The following is a 21592-nucleotide window of genomic DNA, read 5'->3' on the forward strand; positions in this document are numbered from 1 at the left end:
CAGACAAGAACCAATCAGGGAGACAGGGGATACACGGGAGCAAGTTGGCTTTGGATATCAAAATGACGTACTAGAAACAAATATTAAAAATGTGGCATCTTCTGTGTCAGTCAAGAAGTGTCATGTATTTCCTGCCGAGATAAAGCTATTTCTCATCCTGTAGTTGGGAATCAGCAGTCGCTGGTAAGATCATGGGATGTGGATGAAGCTGGTCAAATGGGGAAGGTGAGACCTGAGGACATACTAGGAGTCAGTGGAAAAGTTTGCTTTAATATTTTAATTTTTTTATAAACATATGTTCTGAAATGAATCTCTTGAACATATGTAGAAATGATTATATTCTTATTGTAGCTTAGAGCAGCCTTAAAATAATATATTGATTGTTGGTTCTACCCAATATTTTTTTCAGTGAAGATGTACCTGGAATTGATACTGAAACAGTATTCAACCACTATCTAATCATCATCACCATCATCGTCATCATCATTTGTCATTTATTAAACACTTGTTCTATGTTGATATTGTGCCAAGTGTTTTTTACATACATTATCTTAATCCTTGCAGCAAACCTAAGAAATGGGTACAGCGGTCTGTATTTTAACACATACAGAACTGGGACTTACAGAAGCAATTGGCCCAAGATTACAAACTTGATAATTTGTGAGGCCAAAATTCAGATCAACAATTCAGGCTCACTCCAAAGCGTGTGCTCTTAGTACCTTATTATTTCTCACCACCTCCTAGAGTTAAAATTTAGGGTGTTTCAATCTGCTTTCAGTACATTTTTGTGTGCACTGGCTAACTTAGATAATGTTGGATCCACCCATTGAAATGTTATTCTACACAGTGGCTGAAAACACTGTCACTTAAATTAAATTGTTTTTACTATTTTAAAGTGGCTTCAGTTTGAAAAGATATCGTGGACCAAATGTTCTCCAAATAAATTCCCTGTAAATAAGTAATTACCTTTAAAATCAACATGAGGTTTCTATTTACACAGATACTTCCTGAAAACAAGGCAGCAAGTTTTGCAGAACTTAAGTGTATATGTTTTTTGATACGTGAGAGTTTATCCAACAAAGTGGGAAGTTAAAAGGGACTAAGAAAGGCCACTATCTCACCTAATTTGAATGTATATTTCTAGATTAAGGATTTGGTTATTAAAATTTTATAGAGCCTTAAAAATAATTCCCTTATTTTACATTTGAAGAAAAGGATCAGTTATTAACTCAAAAATCTATAACTAGACACAGAGAGATACTGGGGGGAAAAGAATCCAGATCATTTGAATCTGATTTAATGTTTATACTATACCCTATTGCCATTCAATTTATCTTAGCCAGAATGTTTATATCTCTCTAATATTTGCAGTGAATTGTTATTCTTACAGGATGGTTTATTAGGTAAAGATTCTTCAAATCACAGTAAATTGTTTATATAAGATAATCATCTTTCTAAGGCTTTGTGAAATTTGCTAGTATCTATGCTTAGAATAATCTCCATTGCAAAACTGACCAAATAAGGATGTTTCAACATTATGTTTGAAGTACATATAAATAAAGAAAACTCTATTAGCAGATATTCTCTTAACCCATTAATAGCCATCAGTTAGTAATGATACAGCTATAATACTGTATTTATGTGTATTATTAGATAGCAGACATGCATTATTTCTAATTTTCAAAACCCCAAAAGGAAGATATTATCCCTGTTATTTTATAAACAGACTTTTAAAGATTAAATAATTTGCTCAAGTTTACCTAGCTAGTAAGAGTTTTTCTCACTCCAGGTTTTCCAGACTCCAAAGTCTATTCTTTTTTACACCCCAAATGTCATTAACATAAAGCATTTATGATGGTTTTCAACTTACCAGAATATTTGAACACCCATAACACCCTGCATGCTGGCTGGGTCAGATAACTATTCGGTTATTTCAATTCCAGGAAGTTTGAACTATTGTAAATAATAATGACTTTTCTAGTATTTCTAGGATTCATCAAAATTCCAGCAACCACCCAAAAATTCAACTCTCTTTTTTCTTGGCTTTCCGTTCAAAAGTTAGTGTTTTAATAATTAGATTTTACATTATCTCTAGGTTTTCAGTGAAGCATAATGGATTTCAGAGAACATTGGTGGCTACTAAAATTGGTCTTTATAAGTTACAATGGCAACCTTATCACACTTTTTTTTTCAAATTTTGTACAGAATAAAACAATTCTGCTTCCTTATGTTATGTTTATTTCCCAGATTTCACCTAAATGTTCTTCCCCGGGGCCATTGCTATTGTGAAACTGTTTTAGTGGCCTTCATTGGGGGGGGGGGGGGTGAAAATGCTCTAATTGCCTTTGCTAAAAACAAGGGTTTCATATAAATTGAATTTTTCTTTTAGGATAATTGCCATTCACTTTTGTTTTCTATGCCACTGAGTGGGGTTTTGCAGTATCCTCTGTGGACAATTAAAGTGCTGAAGTAGGAGAAGCTAATAATTGCTTTGTGCAGTAATACTGACAACCTCTGCGTGTTTGTCAATCTGTGTTAACAGTACCGATCAGGATGGGATCCTCATAGAGGGGCAGATAATATTTCCACTAAATCTTCGGACAGTGATGTAAGTGATATATCCGCGGTTTCCAGGACTAGTAGTGCTTCTCGTTTCAGTAGCACAAGCTACATGTCCGTCCAATCAGAACGGCCAAGAGGAAACAAGAAAATCAGGTGAGTAAGGGGATTTTGGCAGGAAATTCTTTTCAACGTATTTTAGGTCTTTGATTTTCTTTGGGTAAGCATAAAATCATTTCCTTCGAAAGGTTACTATGTGTCATGAAGACAGGAAGAACTTCTGAACATACCGCTTTGTATTGTATTTTGGTCTATATTCAGACTGCTGGCACAGAGAAGTTTTATAGAACATATAACATTTTTCTTCCTGGGCTACTTGATATGATATCATTAGTTCTTTTTTTCATGTTTGCTATTCAGAAAGTAATTCTGTTACTATTCTGTCTTTACTGAAATGAAAGTGATGGGTAAGTGAAGACTTGAATTTTTTAATGTTCCGAGGAATATGAAAAATGATATTTTGGAGGGCTTTTTACCTAGCTGAATATACTTCCATGATTCAGAATACATAAGAGTATTACTTTTTTAGTAGGATGGTCTCCCATTCTCCTGACACCATTATGAGGGCTTGGGAAATTCCTCAGCCTCTCAAGAAAATTTGTAAATGTAGCATATGTTACTATAATTCTCAGTTATCACCTGACCTATACATTTGATGGGCACCTAAGCTAATTTATTTCTTTACTCCCATTACATCAGAAAAAAAATCTATAATGGAGACCACCACCTTTTTCCATGCAACTTTGTGACAGGAAAATATGCTATAAAAACAATTATGACTAAGTGTTGCTTACACAGTGCTTGCTTCTGGTATACACTGGAAAGAAAAGTATTCAATGTTTAAAAGATGTAATTTTTATTTATGTTTTTAGTAGTTTTCATTACATTTCTGTTTAATTTCATATGCATTTTTTTCTTGACTTTTTCTTTCTTGTTTGTGTTTATTTGCATGCCTTCGATTTGTGTTGCTTTCAAAAGGCCAAAGGGAGTAGAAGAGGGAGGGCAAGAAGGGGATAAACACGAAGAGATAGTTCATGAGGAGGAAGAGGTAAAGCAAGAAAGACTTAATGAGAATGAGAAAGGGACAGAGATCACAAACACAAGTAATAAGGAGAAAAACAGAGAATCAGGAGACGAGGAAAAAGCACAAGATATACCTGAGCAAGGGAAAGAAAAAGAACAGTGGAATAAAGAGGATTTGCAAAGACGATTTTCACAAGATGATGACAGGTAAAATTTGCTTATTTTTGTAGACACTTCCCATTAGTAATGTAGCCCTTTGTCCTAGCTCTAAAGACTATTTTGCCATTTACATTTGGTTTATTTTCTTGTGTTTTATCTATTTAGCTTCTAATACAACTAATTCATATATTGCAAATTACTATCAAATAGATTGACTAATGAAACAGCCTTTAATTTATATCCACTAACTCTGAGGGTCTGATTTCTTCAATTTTCTTTATGACCAGCTGAATCAAATGTAAATTTCCCTTAGTTCCTTTAGCGTTAATTGCTGCATATCTTCTCCATTTGTAGAGTCAAAATTTTTAAAATGAGATTCTGAAGGGCCTGAAAAAACTTAGCCTACTTCATAAAAAATATTATACACTGGAAACAAACTTTTAAAACGATTGGCAAATTTGCTAGTAGAACGTAAGCTTTATTTGGTCTCTGGCTCCCTTGCTTCTTCTTAGTTTTCTGGTGGGTTCTAGCCTCGTTTTGAACACTGAGGAAGGTTGCGAATCAGGAGCAGTGCTCTTTGATACTCTGAAAAGAAAGGATAGATGCCCAGGGTTTATTAGAAAGCAAACACGTTGGGTTAAGTCCCTCTAAAAATTCAGGCAGCTAGAGAAACTGCCAGAGAAAGAACTTTGGACAGGAAAGAAAGGAGGAAACATAAGCAGCAAGGTATAAAAACAACCATGTTTTCATTTTCATAACACAGGCACCAAGTGAGTCTGAAGCTATCTTCACAGTGCCGTACTGAAAGTCAGCACAAATACACAGTAAACCTCCTTTTTCTGCCTGAGGAGATGAGGTTTCTGTAATTACATTTCTCAGAGACCAAGAATTGCAAATCAGGTCCATCTTAGAGGAGTTTGGGTTTCTAGCTGTCCATCCAGAATTTTATTTGTTAGTACATGGTTGGCTTGATAAACACACCCTGTTATAAGTCAAACTTTGCATTATTATATTTAAACGCAATCTCATTTTGTACATACTCATGATTAATAAGAAAGATAATTGGGGCAGTTTTTTACCCCATCAGTATACAATTCAGTGGTTTGGTCTATGACACTTCACTTTTTGTCTCAGATTGGTATATTTAATTATATCTGTGATCTATGAAATTTCCTGTATAGCAGATATTAAACCTAAGAGGGATCCTAAATTTGGCATGTTGTGATTTGAGTCAAAACTAGTAATTTCAAATCTACTTCATTACTTATCTAATTTTTGATAATTACACTGGTTTGTTAAGAAAGACTTGTTTGGGGGCGCCTGGGTGGCTCAGTCGGTTAAGCGTCCGACTTCGGCTCAGGTCATGATCTCACAGTTTGTGAGTTTGAGCCCCGCGTTGGGCTCTGTGCTGACAGCTCAGAGCCTGGAGTCTGCTTCACATTCTGTGTCTCCCTCTCTCTCTCTGCCCCTTCCCTGCTCATGCTCTGTCTCTCTCTGTCTCAAAAATAAATAAACATTAAAAAAAAAAAAGACTTGTTTGGCACAGGATAATTTCATCATTAGTTCACAGAGAAAAGTTTCCCAAGGTTTCCTTGGAAAATATAGACAGAGAGTTTCCTTTCCTCCAAAAGCAGAGCAAAATGTAGCTCTCTACTGTGTTTCTCTTTCTACGTACCGTGTAGAGGAGAACACACAAGCCCAAAAGTCTAACATGCCTGGCTTGGTGGGCAGGGGTTTGGAGAAGATTTTAACTTTAAATTCTCAATTTTTAATATTACTTTCTCCATCATTTTCTTTAGGGAAAGAGTACATTATTTTGCAGGAGAAAGGGAAAGATGGTATATTCCTAGCAATCTGAGTCGTCAAGGCACCGTACTCAGCTTAAGTGACTATGTAAGACTTCTGAAACTATAAAGGGAGCCAGGCTACTGTCTCTAGGGAACATATATTCTATAAGGTGGCACAAAATGTCAACTGCAATTACTTGTAGGAAACATTTGGTGTCACTAATTATTACAACGTAAGATCTTGAATTCGCTTCCATTTCTTAGAATAAAATGAACAATGTTTATTGAGAGGAAATATGCCTGAGTACTCCCAGTAACATTTTGTTTTGGAAGTTGACGAACACAATCCTAGGTTGTTTACAAACAACGTACGAGCTTACACAACATTATTGGAAATTATCTTATTCCATAATACACCACCGACATTTTATGCCTTTTGAGCAGTAATGCAAGTTTTATACAGGAAAAACATATGACTTCAGAGTTTAAGTATTTATAACATTGTTAGAACTTAATATTAACACAGCGACTGCAATGAAGCAAATCCATTATAGTTGCTCTTTTCATTACAGTAATTAGATATCATTGCATGATACAGAATTATGTTGTTTGTGGTCTAGTAGTCACATTAGAGGATGTCTTTTCTGAATATACAAGTAGGAAATGAATAGCAAAAAGTAAATTCAAAAAGGTTCATTAAATATTTAAATATAAAATTTTTCAAAGATGGTTAATAAATATATTCATATTTAGATATTTATACTCATATATGTATGTAAGCCTGATTAAGCCCCTATATCATTAATGATTTTTTGGTAAACTCTAGAAAATACAAAGTTATGTTAACCACTGAAAATATTTTTTCTCACTCTATATCCATGTGAGTATGTTCTAAATTTTATATCTCTATACATTTGCTGGTTATATACCATATATATGTGGTACGCTGGCTCAGGAAAAAAAAGAAGTTTTCAGAGGTAAGGGGAAATCATTTATTCAACCAAAACTTATTCAGAAAACATCTCAAGCACTATACTAAAAACTGGGGTAGAAATGAAATTAAGCATTTCTAAATATCTAAGCCTGAGAGTGAATCATTTTCTTAGCTTTGTGTGAGTGGACATTTAAGGATAGCTCATATCCAAAAAAAAAAAAATGTCATCAGTATACCTAAACAAATTCACAAGCATATTTGAAGAAGGAATTTGGCACAGAAAGGAGGATATCTTTAGTGAATCTACAATGGAAGACAGAAAAAACAAATACTGAAAAGTATGGTATTATCAAAACCAACAATATTGGTAACTTTACAATCAAATGAGACTCATCTATTCCTCCAGGTTTTGTTCTAAGGATACAAGCCAAAAGAAAAAATTCAAGAAAGTTGTTCCCTATAAATTTTTAGTTTTCTCAGGCGTGTCTGTGAAGGCTGGAGAATTATAATTTCTCTTTTTAAAGAGAATGTTTTTGGGGTAGGGTCATTTTTTAAAGGAAAAAGGTTGGCATCTATTCAAATATTCATGAAGAGCTGATTTTAAGTGACTTTAGCCATCTAAATTGTCTAACTAAAAGTTCTTATAACTTTTAGAATGGCAAGCAGGATAAAATACTTGAACCCTCATCCTGACTCTGTCACATTAACATACCTACTTGGTCTGGGCTTTTTTGCTTGTCAGTTAGAGGAATGGATGATTGACACGCCTTGCCATAGTTTACGTGAACATAGTGCACAGCCACCAGGAAAGTAAGCATCTTCTATTAGATTGATGATTTGCCTTTATTATCTTGAGCTCAAGAGATCATTGGTTCTGTGACTAACCAACCGCTAGTAGAACAAACAGCTCAACATAAGTTTCCATCATTTGGCAGATGTTTCCAACATTTACGTGATCAGTATTTAGTACTCCATTGATCAAGCTGACTTTTTCATTTTTCTAGAAGTATGTTTGAGTGCCAACTCATCCCATATGGCGTACTGATGGACTGTGCCATTCTGCTTATGTATTACTGATGTCCTGTGTTTTGTTTTGTTTCTTTCTCATTAAAGCTATCTATCTTCTAGTTAATACTACTGAAATCTTAAAAGCTCCAGTAACTTCTCTGTTTATTGATTGTGCATGAAAAGGAAACTTTAAAATATGTAAATACCACTCTTAGAATTTTCATTCTGTACGTTGGGGTGGGGCCCAGGAATTTGCATTTTTAAAACAAATACCCCAGGTGGTTATGATGCTATCTATCCTTTCTTTTTGGTTGCTTTTATGTCCTAATGAATTTTAAGATCAGCTTGTCAGTTGGGGGGGGGGGGGAGAAGCAGCTGAGATATTGACTAGGATTTGTTTAATTGGATTAATTTGGGGTCTATTGCCATTTTAAAATATTATCTTCCAATCTATCAGCATGAGATGTTCCATTTATTTATGTTTTCTTAACTTTCTTTCAATGATGTTTTATAGTTTTCAGTGTACACATCTTGCACTTTTTTGTTAAATTTATTCTAAGCATTTTTTGGTGCTACTGCAAATGGAATTGTTTATTAATTTCCTTCTAGTACTGTTCATGGCTAATATATAGAAATTCAATTTATTTTTGTATATTGATCTTATATCCTACAGCCTTGCTGCATTTCAGTTATTAGCTCTAAAATATTTTTGGTAATTCCTTAGGATATTCTATATAAGAGATCATGTCATCTGGGAATAAAGATAGTTTTACTTCTTACTTTCCAATCTAAATGTCTTTTATTTCTTTTTCTCGATTATTTGACCTGGCTAAGACCATCACTACAATGTTAAATAGAAGTGGCTCGTAGGGAGTTCTTAAATGATACTGCCAGGTAGAATTACTGTGCATTAGCTGTAAATTCATTTTTGAGGATATTTTCTCCAGGGCCACTCATCCATTTTAAAAATAGTCCATGGAAAACTTTCTTTTAAAATTCTATGAATATTTCTCCTAAACAATTGATATATCTGCTTTACAGAAAACAAAACAGTGCAGCCCATTGTATGTTCTCTTTACCTAGTCTATCAGGAAGTTCAAGTTCGTAGCCAAAATCTAATTCCATTCAATTTCTTGAACTACATTATATTATACATAATAATTGACAACCTCACTTTTGGCTCCTTGTTGAGGCTTTGCTTTTCTACTTCTATTTTACTATAATTTTGAGTTCTGAAACTTTTTGTTGAAATTGCCTCAAGTTATATATGGTACTAAATCTTAACCGTTTTCATATTTTATTGTGTAGACTTTTAGAATTTGACCCATTCCCATTCTCTTCTTCTTGAAATGCTTTTCTCTCTGAGTTTCTGTAATTGTACACTCCTTTAACTCTGCATTCATCTCTTTGGTCACCTTGGTGTTTTCTGTGAGCTTTCTGTATGCTTTTATGTTGATATTTTCCAGGATGTCATCCTGGGGGTCCCCCCCCCCCTTTTTTACTCTACACAGTCTTTCTTGTCAGTGCACTTCAATTCCATGGCTTCAAGTAGCATCTATATGTTAATGACTTCCAAATCTGTACCTCCAGCCAAGATCTCTTTCTTACTCAACTGCCAGATCCATCCAGTCCTCTCCTGTCCATCTTCTTGTCTGTCCAGGAGACATACCAAGCTCAACATGTGAAATTAAATTCATCACACCCCTCACCAAACAAGCGACCAAAGTGAATGACCTGCTTTTCCATTTGTACTCTCTTTCCCAGTTCTCGGTACCCATGTTCTCACATTTGCCCAAGTAGCAACCTGCACATCACTCTTTACTAGTCTTTCTCCATTGAACACAATTCCTGGCCTCCAGTCACCAAATCTTATTGATTCTGATGCTAACTCGTTTCTGAAGTATGTCAATTTCTTCCTAATCCTATTTCTGCTTCCATAAATTAATCTGTTACCTCTTATGAAGATTAGTCGTGAGCACAAGCCCCATGTTGAGCTCCACGCTGGAGGTGAAACCTACTTAAAAAAAAAGAAAAAGAAAAACTCAAAAAATACAAAAAAACCCCACAAACATTTAAAAATGCTCAAAATTATCTGCAAAAAAAATGAATCTGTATGTGGCTTCTTCAATAAATGAGTGTAGTAGTGATAAATGCAGATGATACTTTGTTTAGAGTTTAGTTTGTCCATCATATTTTCTTCTATTCCATTTCTCCTTCAGAGCTACCTTTCCTAAAATGTTTATCTCTGTTTAAAAAAAATTCTTGCATACATTTTTCACATCACCACGGTTCTTTTATTTTTTTAAGTTTATTTATTTTTGAGAGAGAGAGAGAGAAAGAACACAGTAGAGGAGGGGCAGAGAGAGAGGGAGACAGAATCTGAAGCAGGCTCCAGGCTATGAGCTGTCAGCACAGAGCCCAACGGGGGGCTCAAACTCTCCTGCAGTGAGATCATGGCCTGAGCCAAAGTCAGACACTCAACCGACTGAGCCATCCAAGCGCCCCCACATCACGAGGGTTCTTAAGATGAATAAAACACAGACGTTATTCTCAGGAAAAGGTAATGATTTTCTGTTCTCTTTTTTTATAGCCCCAAATTTCTCCTTTGCATGTAAATAGACGTGTTGGCCTGAAACTGTGAACTCTATATATATCAAAGACTCTGTTAATCAGTAAATGAACTATTCTCTTGAGTTAACTGATTGTCCATCGTATTATTTTCCATTTGTGGTAAATCTTGGGTGTGTTTATGACTTCACGGTCTCCATAGTAGATCCCTGACAGTGAGATATTTGAGATTTGATCACATATATGGTCTGAAGGGAAGGAGCGTTTGAAGATAAAGTACTGAAAATGCACAGATACTAGAGTGGGACCCTGAAGATGCAGGAGGGGTTTGGGTCAGAAGCATAGATGGATTGGCTCAAACCAGAAAAAAGACAGATAGGAAAATAGGTAAGTGTTTAGATTGGGAGTGGGAAGTGGTCATCACTACCTGATGGTCATAATTTTCTCAAACACATAAGAGGCAGAATATAAAAGTTTGAAAAGTTTGGAGGCTGAATTGGAGATTGGACTTGAAGATTTGAAAGAATTGCTGAAGAAAATAGGAAAAGTAGCAGACGGAGGACAAATTAAAGGGTTGATGAATAGTTCCATAGATCCAACTGAGGGACAAGTCCAAGAGACACCAGCAAGGAGAGTAGCGTGTTCTTTTCTAGCAGAACTGAGCTGATCCAATTGTAGGTACAGAAGTCAGATTGTAGCATTTGTGGAGAATGGGAATTTTGATGGACAGGGCTGTTGGAAAAACAGCAATGGAAAGAAATTAAGGTTATTTATGTAAATGTCAATGCTAGACAAGAAGGAAGAAAAGTCAAGACAGGAACTGATAGACTAGGAGAGTGTAGAGAAATTAAAAAGTTGGAAAACTATACCATTTAGTACAAAAGCAAATTTAGGGAACCGGATGGGTGAGAGGTTTAGAGTATGACACTGAAACTCAAGATTGTGTGGTGAAGCTATTTCATTAGTTGGCAAATTCTAAGACATAGCCATTGGAGCAAGTAGAACAGAGTGATGAAAAGAGTAAAAGGTGAAGATAAATAGAGATATATAAGTTTTGGAATTATGAAGCAGTTGGCTAGACTTTCTTAATGAATATCTAAGTCTGATAGAATTATGGTAAAATTGAGAATTGAAAAGAAGACCTAGCTAGCTCCTAAAGACTTGAGTGAATGAGTCAATAGCCATGAGGTCACTAGATGATATAAAGAAAGGGGCAGAAAAGGAGAAGTGCATGTTGGCATAGCCAGAAGTCATAAGCTGCAAAAAGATAAGTTAAGCTTTTAAGTCAAAGTAGAAGAGAAACGTTCCCAAAAAAGTAACCAGTAGTTAGAAATATTACAACCTATGGGGCGCCTGGGTGGCTCAGTCGGTTAAGCGTCCGACTTTGGCTCAGGTCATGATCTCGCGGTTCGTGAGTTCAAGCCCCGCGTCGGGCTCTGTGCTGACAGCTCAGAGCCTGGAGCCTGTTTCAGATTCTGTGTCTCCCTCTGTCTCTGACCCTCCCCCGTTCATGTTCTGTCTCTCTCTGTCTCAAAAATAAATAAACATTGAAAAAAATAAAAAAAAAAAAAGAAATATTACAAACTATGAAAAAGGATAAGTAATTGTCATTAGAGAGGACTTCAGGGGAGGCAGTATGTCCAAGGCAGTACCAGGTTTTAGTTAAGACAAGATATAGATTGTTTTGGTGATGAGAGTAAAAGGGTTTAGAATGAGTAATAAGAGTATAGCTTTGTCGTGGAGCCACCGGGCTTTTGCTCTGCTATTGGAGCCACCACATTTTCAGGGTATTCCTTTCAGCTAACACATAGTATTTATCCTTCAGTACCGCATCTCTGTTCTTCGATATGATATCAGAGCTCAGCGTTGATTAACCTTTACTCCCACATCCTACATAAATTTTAAGAGACTTATAAAATTTAATTAACTTTGTAATGTAATCATTATTAGAAATTTTGTTAGTTTGTATTTCTGTGGTAACTGGTTTATTTTATCCTGTTGTCACCAGAAAATTTTATTCAGAGAGACCCACACAGATTCATTTTTACATATTTCACATTGGTTAGAATAGCAATTTAAGGTTATATACATTTAAAATGTCTATTAGCCTTCATTTATATATGGAACTTTTGTTTTCTGGCATTTCCACCATTGATTATAGGTAAATAATGTTTCTATAGACTCGTCTGCTATAATGGATAAAATGAATTTTTATGCTCTTTTTAAACATTTATTTCAAACATTTTCCCCATGTGCTGCATGTTAGAGAGTAAAATAAATTTAGTGTGAAAGTAGAGAAATAATTAAATGGGAATGACTCTCTGCATACAAAATAATAGCAGAAAAAACTGCCACATTAGTTCCTATCATATTTAATATTTGTTTTTACAAGCCCGTAAGGACAATTAATCTACAGCTGTTATTCTTTTCTTTTTAAGTTTATTTATTTATTTTGAGAGAGAGAAAGCATGAGTGGGGAAGAGGCAGAGAGAGAGAGGGAGAGAGAATCCCAAGCAGGCTCCACACTCAGCACATAGTCCAATCCAGGGCTCGATCTCATGACTGACTGTGAGATCGTGACCAAAGCCAAAATCAAGAGTCAGATGCTTAACTGACTCAGACACCCAGGTGCCCCTACAGCTGTTATTCTGCATTAAATGCGATATTCAAAGCTAGTGACTCCGAATAGAACTCTAGGTATCCCTCAGGATGAACAAATTTAACATGTAAAAGTTTAATTTTTTTATATTAAATATAACTTGTTGTCAGATTGGTTTCCATACAACACCCAGTGCTCATCCCAACAGGTGCCCTCCTCAATGCCCATCACCCACTTTCCCCTCCCTCCAACCCCCCATCAACCCTCAGTTTGTTCTCAGTATTTAAGGGTCTCTTGTGGTTTGCCTCCCTCCCTTTCTGTAACTCTTTTTTCCCCCTTCCCCTACCCAATGGTCTTCTGTTCAGTTTCTCAGGATCCACATATGAGTGAAAACATATGGTATCTGTCCTTCTCTGCCTGACTCATTTCACTTAGCATAATACCCTCCAGTTCCATCCGCATTGCTACAAATGGCCATATTTCATTCTTTCTCATTGCCAAGTAGTATTCCATTGTATATATAAACCACGTCTTCTTTATCCATTCGTCAAGTGGTGGACATTTAGGCTCTTTCCATAATTTGGCTATTGTTGGAAATGCTGCTACAAACATTGGGGTACAAGTGCCCCTAAGCATCAACACTCATATTCCTTGGGTAAATTCCTAGCAGTGCTATTGCTGGGTCACAGGGAAGATCTATTTTTAATTTTTTGAGGAACCTCCATGCTGTTTTCCAGAGCAGCTGCACCAGTTTGTATTCGCACCAACAGTGCAAGAGGGTTCCCATTTCTCCACATCCTTGCCAGCATCTATAGTCTCCTGATTTGTTCATTTTAGCCACTCTGACCAGCGTGAGGTGGTATCTGAGTGTGGTTTTGTTTTGTATTTCCCTGATGAGGAGCGATGAGGAGCATCTTTTCATGTGGCTGTTGGCCATCTGGATGTCTTCTTTGGAAAAGTGTCTATTCATGTCTTCTGCCCATTTTTTCACTGGATTATTTGTTTTTTGGGTGTGGAGTTTGGTGAGTTCTTTATAGATTTTGGATACTAGCCCTTTGTCTGATATGTCATTTGCAAATATCTTTTCCCATTCCGTTGGTTGCCTTTTAGTTTTGTTGATTGTCTCCTTTGCAGTGCAGAAGCTTTTCATCTTCATGAGGTACCAATAGTTCATTTTTGCTTTTAATTCCCTTGCCTTTGGAGATGTGTCAAGTAAGAAATTGCTGCGGCTGAGGTCAGAGAGGTTTTTTCCTGCTTTCTCCTCTAGGGTTTTGATGGTTTCCTGTCTCACATTCCGGTCCTTCATCCATTTGAGTTTATTTTTGTGAATGATGTAAGAAAGTGCTCTAGTTTCATTCTTCTTCATGTTGCTGTCCAGTTCTCCCAGAGCCATTTGTTAAAGAGACTGTCTTTTTTCCATTGGATACTCTTTCCTGCCTTGTCAAAGATTAGTTGGCCATCCATTTGTGGGTCTGATTCTGGGGTCTCTCTTCTATTCCATTGGTCTATGGGTCTGTTTTTGTGCCAATACCACACTGTCTTGATGATTACAGCTTTCAGTCTTTATACTTTAGCCTTATTTTGACTTCAGCCTTTCACACTTATAGATCTTTCTCCTTACAGGCTCTTGCATTTATACTTCTGTGTATATACGCTCATGTTGATTCTTGTGCCTGAGTTATGGCTTCTTCTTTTCTGTTTATGAGTAGAGTACCTACCCATCCTTCAATACCCAACTCAAATATAAATTCATCTAAGAAACACCGTCTCTTCTCTTCCTTCACAATTTATCTATTTTTTTTTACAAGAACAGTTTCTCTTGTGGTATTCATTTTCCTCTTCTGAATGTAGTTAATTTTGTGTCCATTTAATCTACTATAATTGACCATTGGTTAGTTAGCCTTTTGAGGTAGGTTATCCATCATTTTTATCTTTTTATTGTCTTACCTCCCAGTATCTACAATAACCCACACAAAGTAGACACACAATAAAAGTTAGTGTAGGAATATATGAAGAAGTAAGATTGTAATAAAGCAGTGAAAATTTAGTGGTATGAAGGGCTTCCAACATGGTGCTTCTGACCTAGTGCAATACTCAACATGCTAATCTTAGTCTTCTTTGACAAAAGTTTTTAAATAGTCCAGGAGGTCATTTGTTCCCCAGTGGAAATAAACCTCAATTCAGTGGAATTTAGTTCCTAGGAATTTGTTTTATGAGATATTATATTCCATTTCGGACAGATATAGTTGGTGGTGGGTTGGTTTGATGATTTGGATATGATGAATAGTTATTTCTCTCATCTTTGCAGCTTTCAAGAGGATTTTAGAATTCATTTCAAACTAACATTAGATGGATGTTAGTTTGTCTGATCTTTAAATACTACCTTAGGGAACCCTTTTGTTATGTTTTCTTATATGTTTTTCTCCCACCCTTGTCAGACTTCATATAGGATTTTTACGTATCAAATAGTGATTATCATTAGGATGACAAAATAAGGAAACTTGTAAATTAGTCGTCTGAGTCTTCCTATCAAGATATTTTAAATAGACAGGACAATTTTGAAAAGATATATAAGACTTAATATTGAAGTTGTCTGGAGAGTACTGAGCATTTTCAAAAAAAAATCTGTGAATTCACCAACTTACTTTACTATTTCTGTTTATCATGGAGTATGAATTACTGCTTTGCACGGTGCACCTGCCCTATGCAGAGATATAGTTGTCAGTTTGACACACGGGGGATGTAGCTGGCTTGCTTTGCAGAGTTTGTGAATAAGAACGTGATGCCATGATACAGTGAATCCTAGTAAGCATAATCATCATTTATCATCATCCAAAGTTTATTTTTAGTATTATAATAAATTACACACAAATTCTCAGAAAATATACATGAAAGATAATATATAGCATAATGTTAAAACTTAGCTCTGGATTCAGACGGAACTGGATTGAATCCTGGTTCTGTCAATTCCTAACAATATAAATGCAGGCAAATAAAAACCACACTTTTCACTATTATATTGGAGATAATAATAGTAACTTTCTCACAGGGCTGTCATGAAAGTTCAATGACAGTGTATCCTTACAGCTTTTAACCGAATTCCTTGCATTCCTGGCACATGATAAGCATTTGATAAATGGTAGAGATTACGAAAGAAAGAAAAAGAAAGGAGAGGAAAAATAAATGTAAAAATTATTTTTGGCTTTTTTGAACTGCACATTTCATAGAAACTTTCCTATAACACTTTGACAGATAATTCAGGATAAGGTATATCCATCTTCTATTTTGTACAAGAGAAAATAATTTCCAAAATACCAAAAAGATTTCATCACAAGATAATTTCACAAAGTAATATGGTAGAGATTCCTGAAAATGTTTTTAAGGTTTGTTTCATAGTTTGCTATGGTTGACCTTTAACGGTACTGGAGTTTAAGTGGTTTTATTCCTTAAATTGCCATTATTCAAGTATAATGGAGCATCTTCGTATGCCAGATCCTCTCCTAAAATGGGGGAAATACTGGTTGACAAGACCTAGTTCTTTTCCTCAAAGAGCTTAAAGTCTAGAGGGGAGATCGAGAAGTAAATAAATGATTATAATAAGTAAAGGTATGAAAAATACCTTTAATATGTGATTTGATAATACTTCCCCTCTTAGCACATCATTTTAATAACCCACTTAATTATTTCATTTAAAGCTCCCTACCAACTTTGAAATATGGAAAATGGAAGTTACAAAAGGTTATCTAAACTGCCCAATATTAAAATAATTTAAATGTCACAGTAGTGACAGAAATTATATCTTTTGACATCAAAGTTTAATGTTCCTCCTACTTCACCATGGAAGGCCTTTCAAACAAATAAACTGAAGCAAGAAGAGACAGGTGACTTTCAGCATTGTACAGATAGGAAAACGTCTACAGAAAAAAAAAAATCCATTATTTCTTATAAGCCTCTAACCATTTAAAAAGTCTTTCTGAATTAATAGCCTAAGAACATATTTGAGAAACTTTGTTAAGCAGTTGTTCTCAATGTGCCTGGGTGGCTCAATTTGTTAAGCATCCGACTCTTGATTTCCGCTCAGGTCATGATCTCATGGTTTGTGAGATCGAGCCCTGTGTTGGGCTCCGCACTAACAGCATGGAGCCTGCTTGGGATTTTCTTCCTTTGTCTCTGCCAATCTCCCCACTCACATGCACTTTCTCTCTCTCAAAATAAATAAATAAACATTAAAAAAAACACAGTTGTTCTTAGCTCTAATGCAAACCAAACATAAGGCTTTTGAAATCTAAAAACTACAGTAATTAAAACATTCATATTATTTTGCACTTGGGACTCCTAGGTTCTCCTAATAGTTATTTTTTAAATCTTCCTGCCATGTAAATCTGAAAGGGTCTGTACTTAAAATCAGTTAGCAAGGCAAGATTATGAAGTGTGAATACCTAGAAACATAAAATTGAATCTTTTCAATCATTGCTTTCCAAGTATATTTCCAGAAAATTAACCCCATGAGCTAATGCTTAAAAAATAAATGGTTTTAAGGTCAACAAAGTTGGTAAACCCGTATACATACTATCCTTCTCTTCAAGATTCATAGTCTGTATCAGCTTCTGAGAAGTTCTGTAATAAAGTTCTGTTTAAGCCAGCATTTCCTAAACCTTATGATGGATTATTTTAATGTAATACTTTCAAATTTTATTCTGGGAAATATGCTTTAAATTCAATGGCATGCATTCATTTTTCATTCCTAACTTTGGCTTGTATTCTCTCAGTGAAATAAATATTTGTATTCTTGCTGAGCTTAAGCATAGAATTAAGGTACAAAATATGGAATTTCCCAGAAGAGATCCTTGGAACTGAGAAAACTTACTAATAGGGATTGATTTTGTCCCTAAAGATGCAGACAGGTGGGACTAGGAAAAGAATTGTAAAATCAACTAGGAACACACAAATCTGACAAAGAGGAAAAGTGTTGTCCAAGGAATCTAAGACTTATCTCTTAAGTAATGACACTAATAGAGGGGATGCATAAAAATAGCTTAAAGTATTCAACAAATGTCATGAGCATTTATAATTTTTGCTGGCTTTTCATGTACATTTTAAAATTTAATGCACCCTGTCTCTTGTTCAGGAAATCACTTCAAACAAAGCATTTCAGTCTTACTATCAAGATGGAGTCGATAGATGGCCCATTTCTACCTTTCTTTCCTTTTCTATCTGCTTGGACTGTTAGTTGCTGACATCAAAGGCTAGTACATACAGCTGTGGAGCTCCATTGATGTCATGTCTACATGTATATACATATGTATGTACATGTATGTGTGTGTGTGTGCCACACACTAGCACATGATTAGTGGAACTCTCACTTTCCCAATGTCATTCTTTGTGAAGCATTCCATCTTGCTCTGAACTGAAGGCTTGCTTATTTCTAATTTTCTAGACTTAGAGTTGGCCTTACATTGTTATTTAGTGTAGTCTGTGACTCCCACGGCTAATATTCTAACATACCATTAAACTTTACTATTTCTACTAATTGTTAGAATACACCCTCTTCGTTAAAAGAATTAATTACACATATTATATAGGAGACACAAGAAAATTCTCTTATGTTTAAGGATATATATTCATCAAGGTCTGTCAATATAACAAGTGACTATTATAAGGGAGATATTTATAGACTCACTTTAAATTCAATATGTAACTACTTCATTGTCCAATTATACTTTCAAAGTCTTCACCACTTTATTGTTATCATTCTTTTAATAAATAACACTGTTATTCCATATATTTACAGAATACTGGTTAAAAACAAATTTTACATGTAACACATACAAATATGTATTTACATATTAATGTGCAATGTGGTATATCCATACATCATATGTATGTTATATATATCTGTGCGTACATGTGTGCATGTGCATATCATGAGGTATTGATAGTATACTTGAGAGACTGATAGAGCAGATCTGATTAGTTACATTTTGAGATGAGGATTCTCCCGGTTTAGGATTCTTATGCTGCTCTAATGAAATAAATGTAGAATTTAGGTTTGACCTGTACAAAATAAGAAGAATCTGTGATTTAGGCATACTTCTCACAGAGCGCAATCATATTTAGGGGATACTAAAATCTTAGCTTCATGGGAGCAGAGTTTTCATCTGTGTTAGCACTGCCTACAACACTGCCTAGTTTAGTGCAGGTCTTCAACAAATATTTGTTGAAGAATAAATAGATGGATCAATGCCTACCTACCTATTTCAGTAATTTTTTAAAATGTGGCTTTTCATTAAATCCATTGAACTTAGATAATGAATGGGAAAGATAATTCTAAAGTATAAAGACTTTTAAATACCAAATAATTAGTTGGGACGCCTGGGTGGCTCAGTCGGTTAAGCATCCGACTTTGGCTCAGGTTATGATCTCACAGTCCCTGAGTTCGAGCCCCATGTTGGGCTCTGTGCTGACAGCTCAGAGCCTAGAGCCTGCTTCAGATTCTGTGTCTGCCTCCCTCTGACCCTCCCCCATTCATGTTCTGTCTTTCTCTGTCTCAAAAATAAATAAACATTTAAAAAAATTTAAATACCAAATAATTAGATTAAATTGAATGCCTTTTCCCACTAATCCTTGAAGTGCTATGAAATATTTAATCACCATATTACCTCTTCTTGCTTATCATTTTTCTTATTAGTGACTCATTCTTAAAATTTTAATGTAGTGCTTCTCTCTTTTTTTCTCCCAAGTTTTTATTGAAATTCCAGTTAGTTATCATACAGTGTAATATTAGTTTCATGTGTAGGATTTAATGATTCATCACTTCCGTACAACACCCATCACAATTGCCCTCCTAAATCCTCATCACCCATTTAGCCCTTCACCACACCCACCTCCCCTTCAGCAACCCTCATTTTGTTCTCTTTGGTTAAGAGTCTGCTTTATGGTTTGCCTCTCTCTTTTTTCCCCCCTATGTTCATCTGTTTTGTTTCTTAAGTTCCACATATGATTGAAATCATATGGTTATTTGTTTTTCTCTAACTTATTTCACTTAGTATAACACTCTCTAGCTCCATCCACATTATTGCAAATGACAAGATTTCATTCTTATTTATGGCTGAGTAATATTCCATTATATATGTGAACTATTTCTTCTTTATCCATTCATTAGTTGATGGACATTTGGGCTCTTTCCATATTTTGGCCATTGTTGATAGTGCTGCTATAAACATTGAGGTTCATGTATCCCTTCAAAGCAGCATTTTTGTATCCTTTGAGTAATACCTAGTAATTGTAGTACTTCTCTTTTATAGTTCTACTATTACATGCAGAAAGCCGTAGACCATTACTGGAAGGGACTTCAGTTCTCTCTTTCTCTGAACTAAAGTAAGGCTACTGTATCAGTGGTTCCCAAACCAAGCTCATAAGCAAATTGCCAGGGGAGTTTTTTAAAAACATCAATTCTCTGACCTTGACATGAAAATCATGGGTTTCAGTATATCTAGATGTGATGATCAGTTACCCTATACAATATCACTGATAGTTGATTGTTCAATCTGCATGAAGAATTCAGACTTTTTTACCTTATGAGGTAATCCATTATATTTTTGGACACTTGTAACTATTAGACTTTTTCAAATTGAGCCAACCACCTGCCTATAACTTTAAAAAACAATGTTCACTGTCTTAACCTGAGAGTGATTATAAAGGTGTTTGCTTTGTAATTGTCCTTTAATTGAACATCTGTCTTATACACTCGTTTGTATTTGTAGTATATTTCAGAAGTTCAAGAACACAAAAACTGAATTGGAAGGGAGAGTTGTATCAGGGACTATTACCTCAGAATTGAACCAAGTTATATTTGACCCACAGGGTGTGTGTGTGTGTGTGTGTGTGTGTGTGTGTGTTGTGTGTGCGCGCACACACACACATATGTACCGTGTGTGTGTGTAAAATATATTTTTAATTATTTTATTTTAATGTAATTAATTTGTTTTAATTAATTATATAATTATTATTTACCTTTAAGACAAAAAAACAACACATATATCTAAGAAGAATTCTATCTTTAAAAAGTATTTATTCAAATTAAAGTTTTGTCATGTTCCACCAATCTCTACTACATTTATATCTGCATTTCACTTGCTATGTACAGATTGTTTTACCCTTTGAAGTCATTCCACAATTGACTAGTACATCAATATAGCATGCATCCTGTATTGAAAGGATGCAAATAGGTTCAAAATCATGAAAATTTACCTCTTTTGCACAATTTGAAAACATTTTGTTTGTAGCAATGATACGGAATAAAACAGAGAAAGGGAAGGTGAAAAATGAAGAAAAGAACAGAAAGGTATTGAAGGAATTAGTTAATATATTTTCTTGGGATGCCTGCGTGGCTCAGTCAGTTAAGCATCTGACTTCGGCTCAGGTCAGGATCTCATGGTTCATGGGTTCGAGCCCCATGTCAGGTTTTGTGCTGACAGCTCAGAGCCTGGAGCCTGCTTCAGATTCTGTGTCTCTTTCCCTCTCAGCTCCTACCCTACCCAAGCTCTGTGTCTCTCTGTCTCTCAAAAATAAATAAATGTTACAAAATTTTTTAATATATATTTTCTTTAAGAGATCTATAAGTTGTGCTATAAAACATGTTTATTAGTCTTTTAGATAAAATCAAATCTAGTCAGTAGTATTTAAGCCCCTCAGAAATTTGCTCATAATTCTTAATAGCTAATATTTCTGTTAGCCAAAGTAAGACTCTTCTAGAACCTCATCACTTATTTTGAAATATCTTACAATTTCATTTTTCTGAGTTGATGGATTAGGTATCCATGCCCTAATCATCAACAGAGTTCCCATGGAGAATGATAGACTAAAAATTCAGTATTCTTGCAGTGGTTTTATTCA

General features: G+C 35.2%; 1 protein-coding gene across 2 annotated transcripts in view; it reads left to right on the forward strand.

Moving 5' to 3' along the window:
• RIMS2 (regulating synaptic membrane exocytosis 2) overlaps nt 1–21592 on the forward strand; it is a 322108-nt gene that overhangs the window by 189896 nt on the left and 110620 nt on the right. The window contains exons 1-2 of one of the 2 annotated variants that reach the window (XM_047842736.1): nt 2550–2715; nt 3598–3849. In XM_047842736.1, coding sequence (XP_047698692.1) covers nt 2672–2715; nt 3598–3849 — 296 coding nt within the window. In that variant the 5' untranslated portion in view covers nt 2550–2671. Of the gene's footprint in view, nt 1–2542; nt 2716–3597; nt 3850–21592 lie in introns of those variants that run through there. The other variant, XM_047842737.1, reaches the window with a different exon arrangement.

The sequence above is a fragment of the Prionailurus viverrinus genome, chromosome F2 (assembly GCF_022837055.1).
Source record: "Prionailurus viverrinus isolate Anna chromosome F2, UM_Priviv_1.0, whole genome shotgun sequence".
Classification (NCBI taxonomy): domain Eukaryota; kingdom Metazoa; phylum Chordata; class Mammalia; order Carnivora; family Felidae; genus Prionailurus; species Prionailurus viverrinus.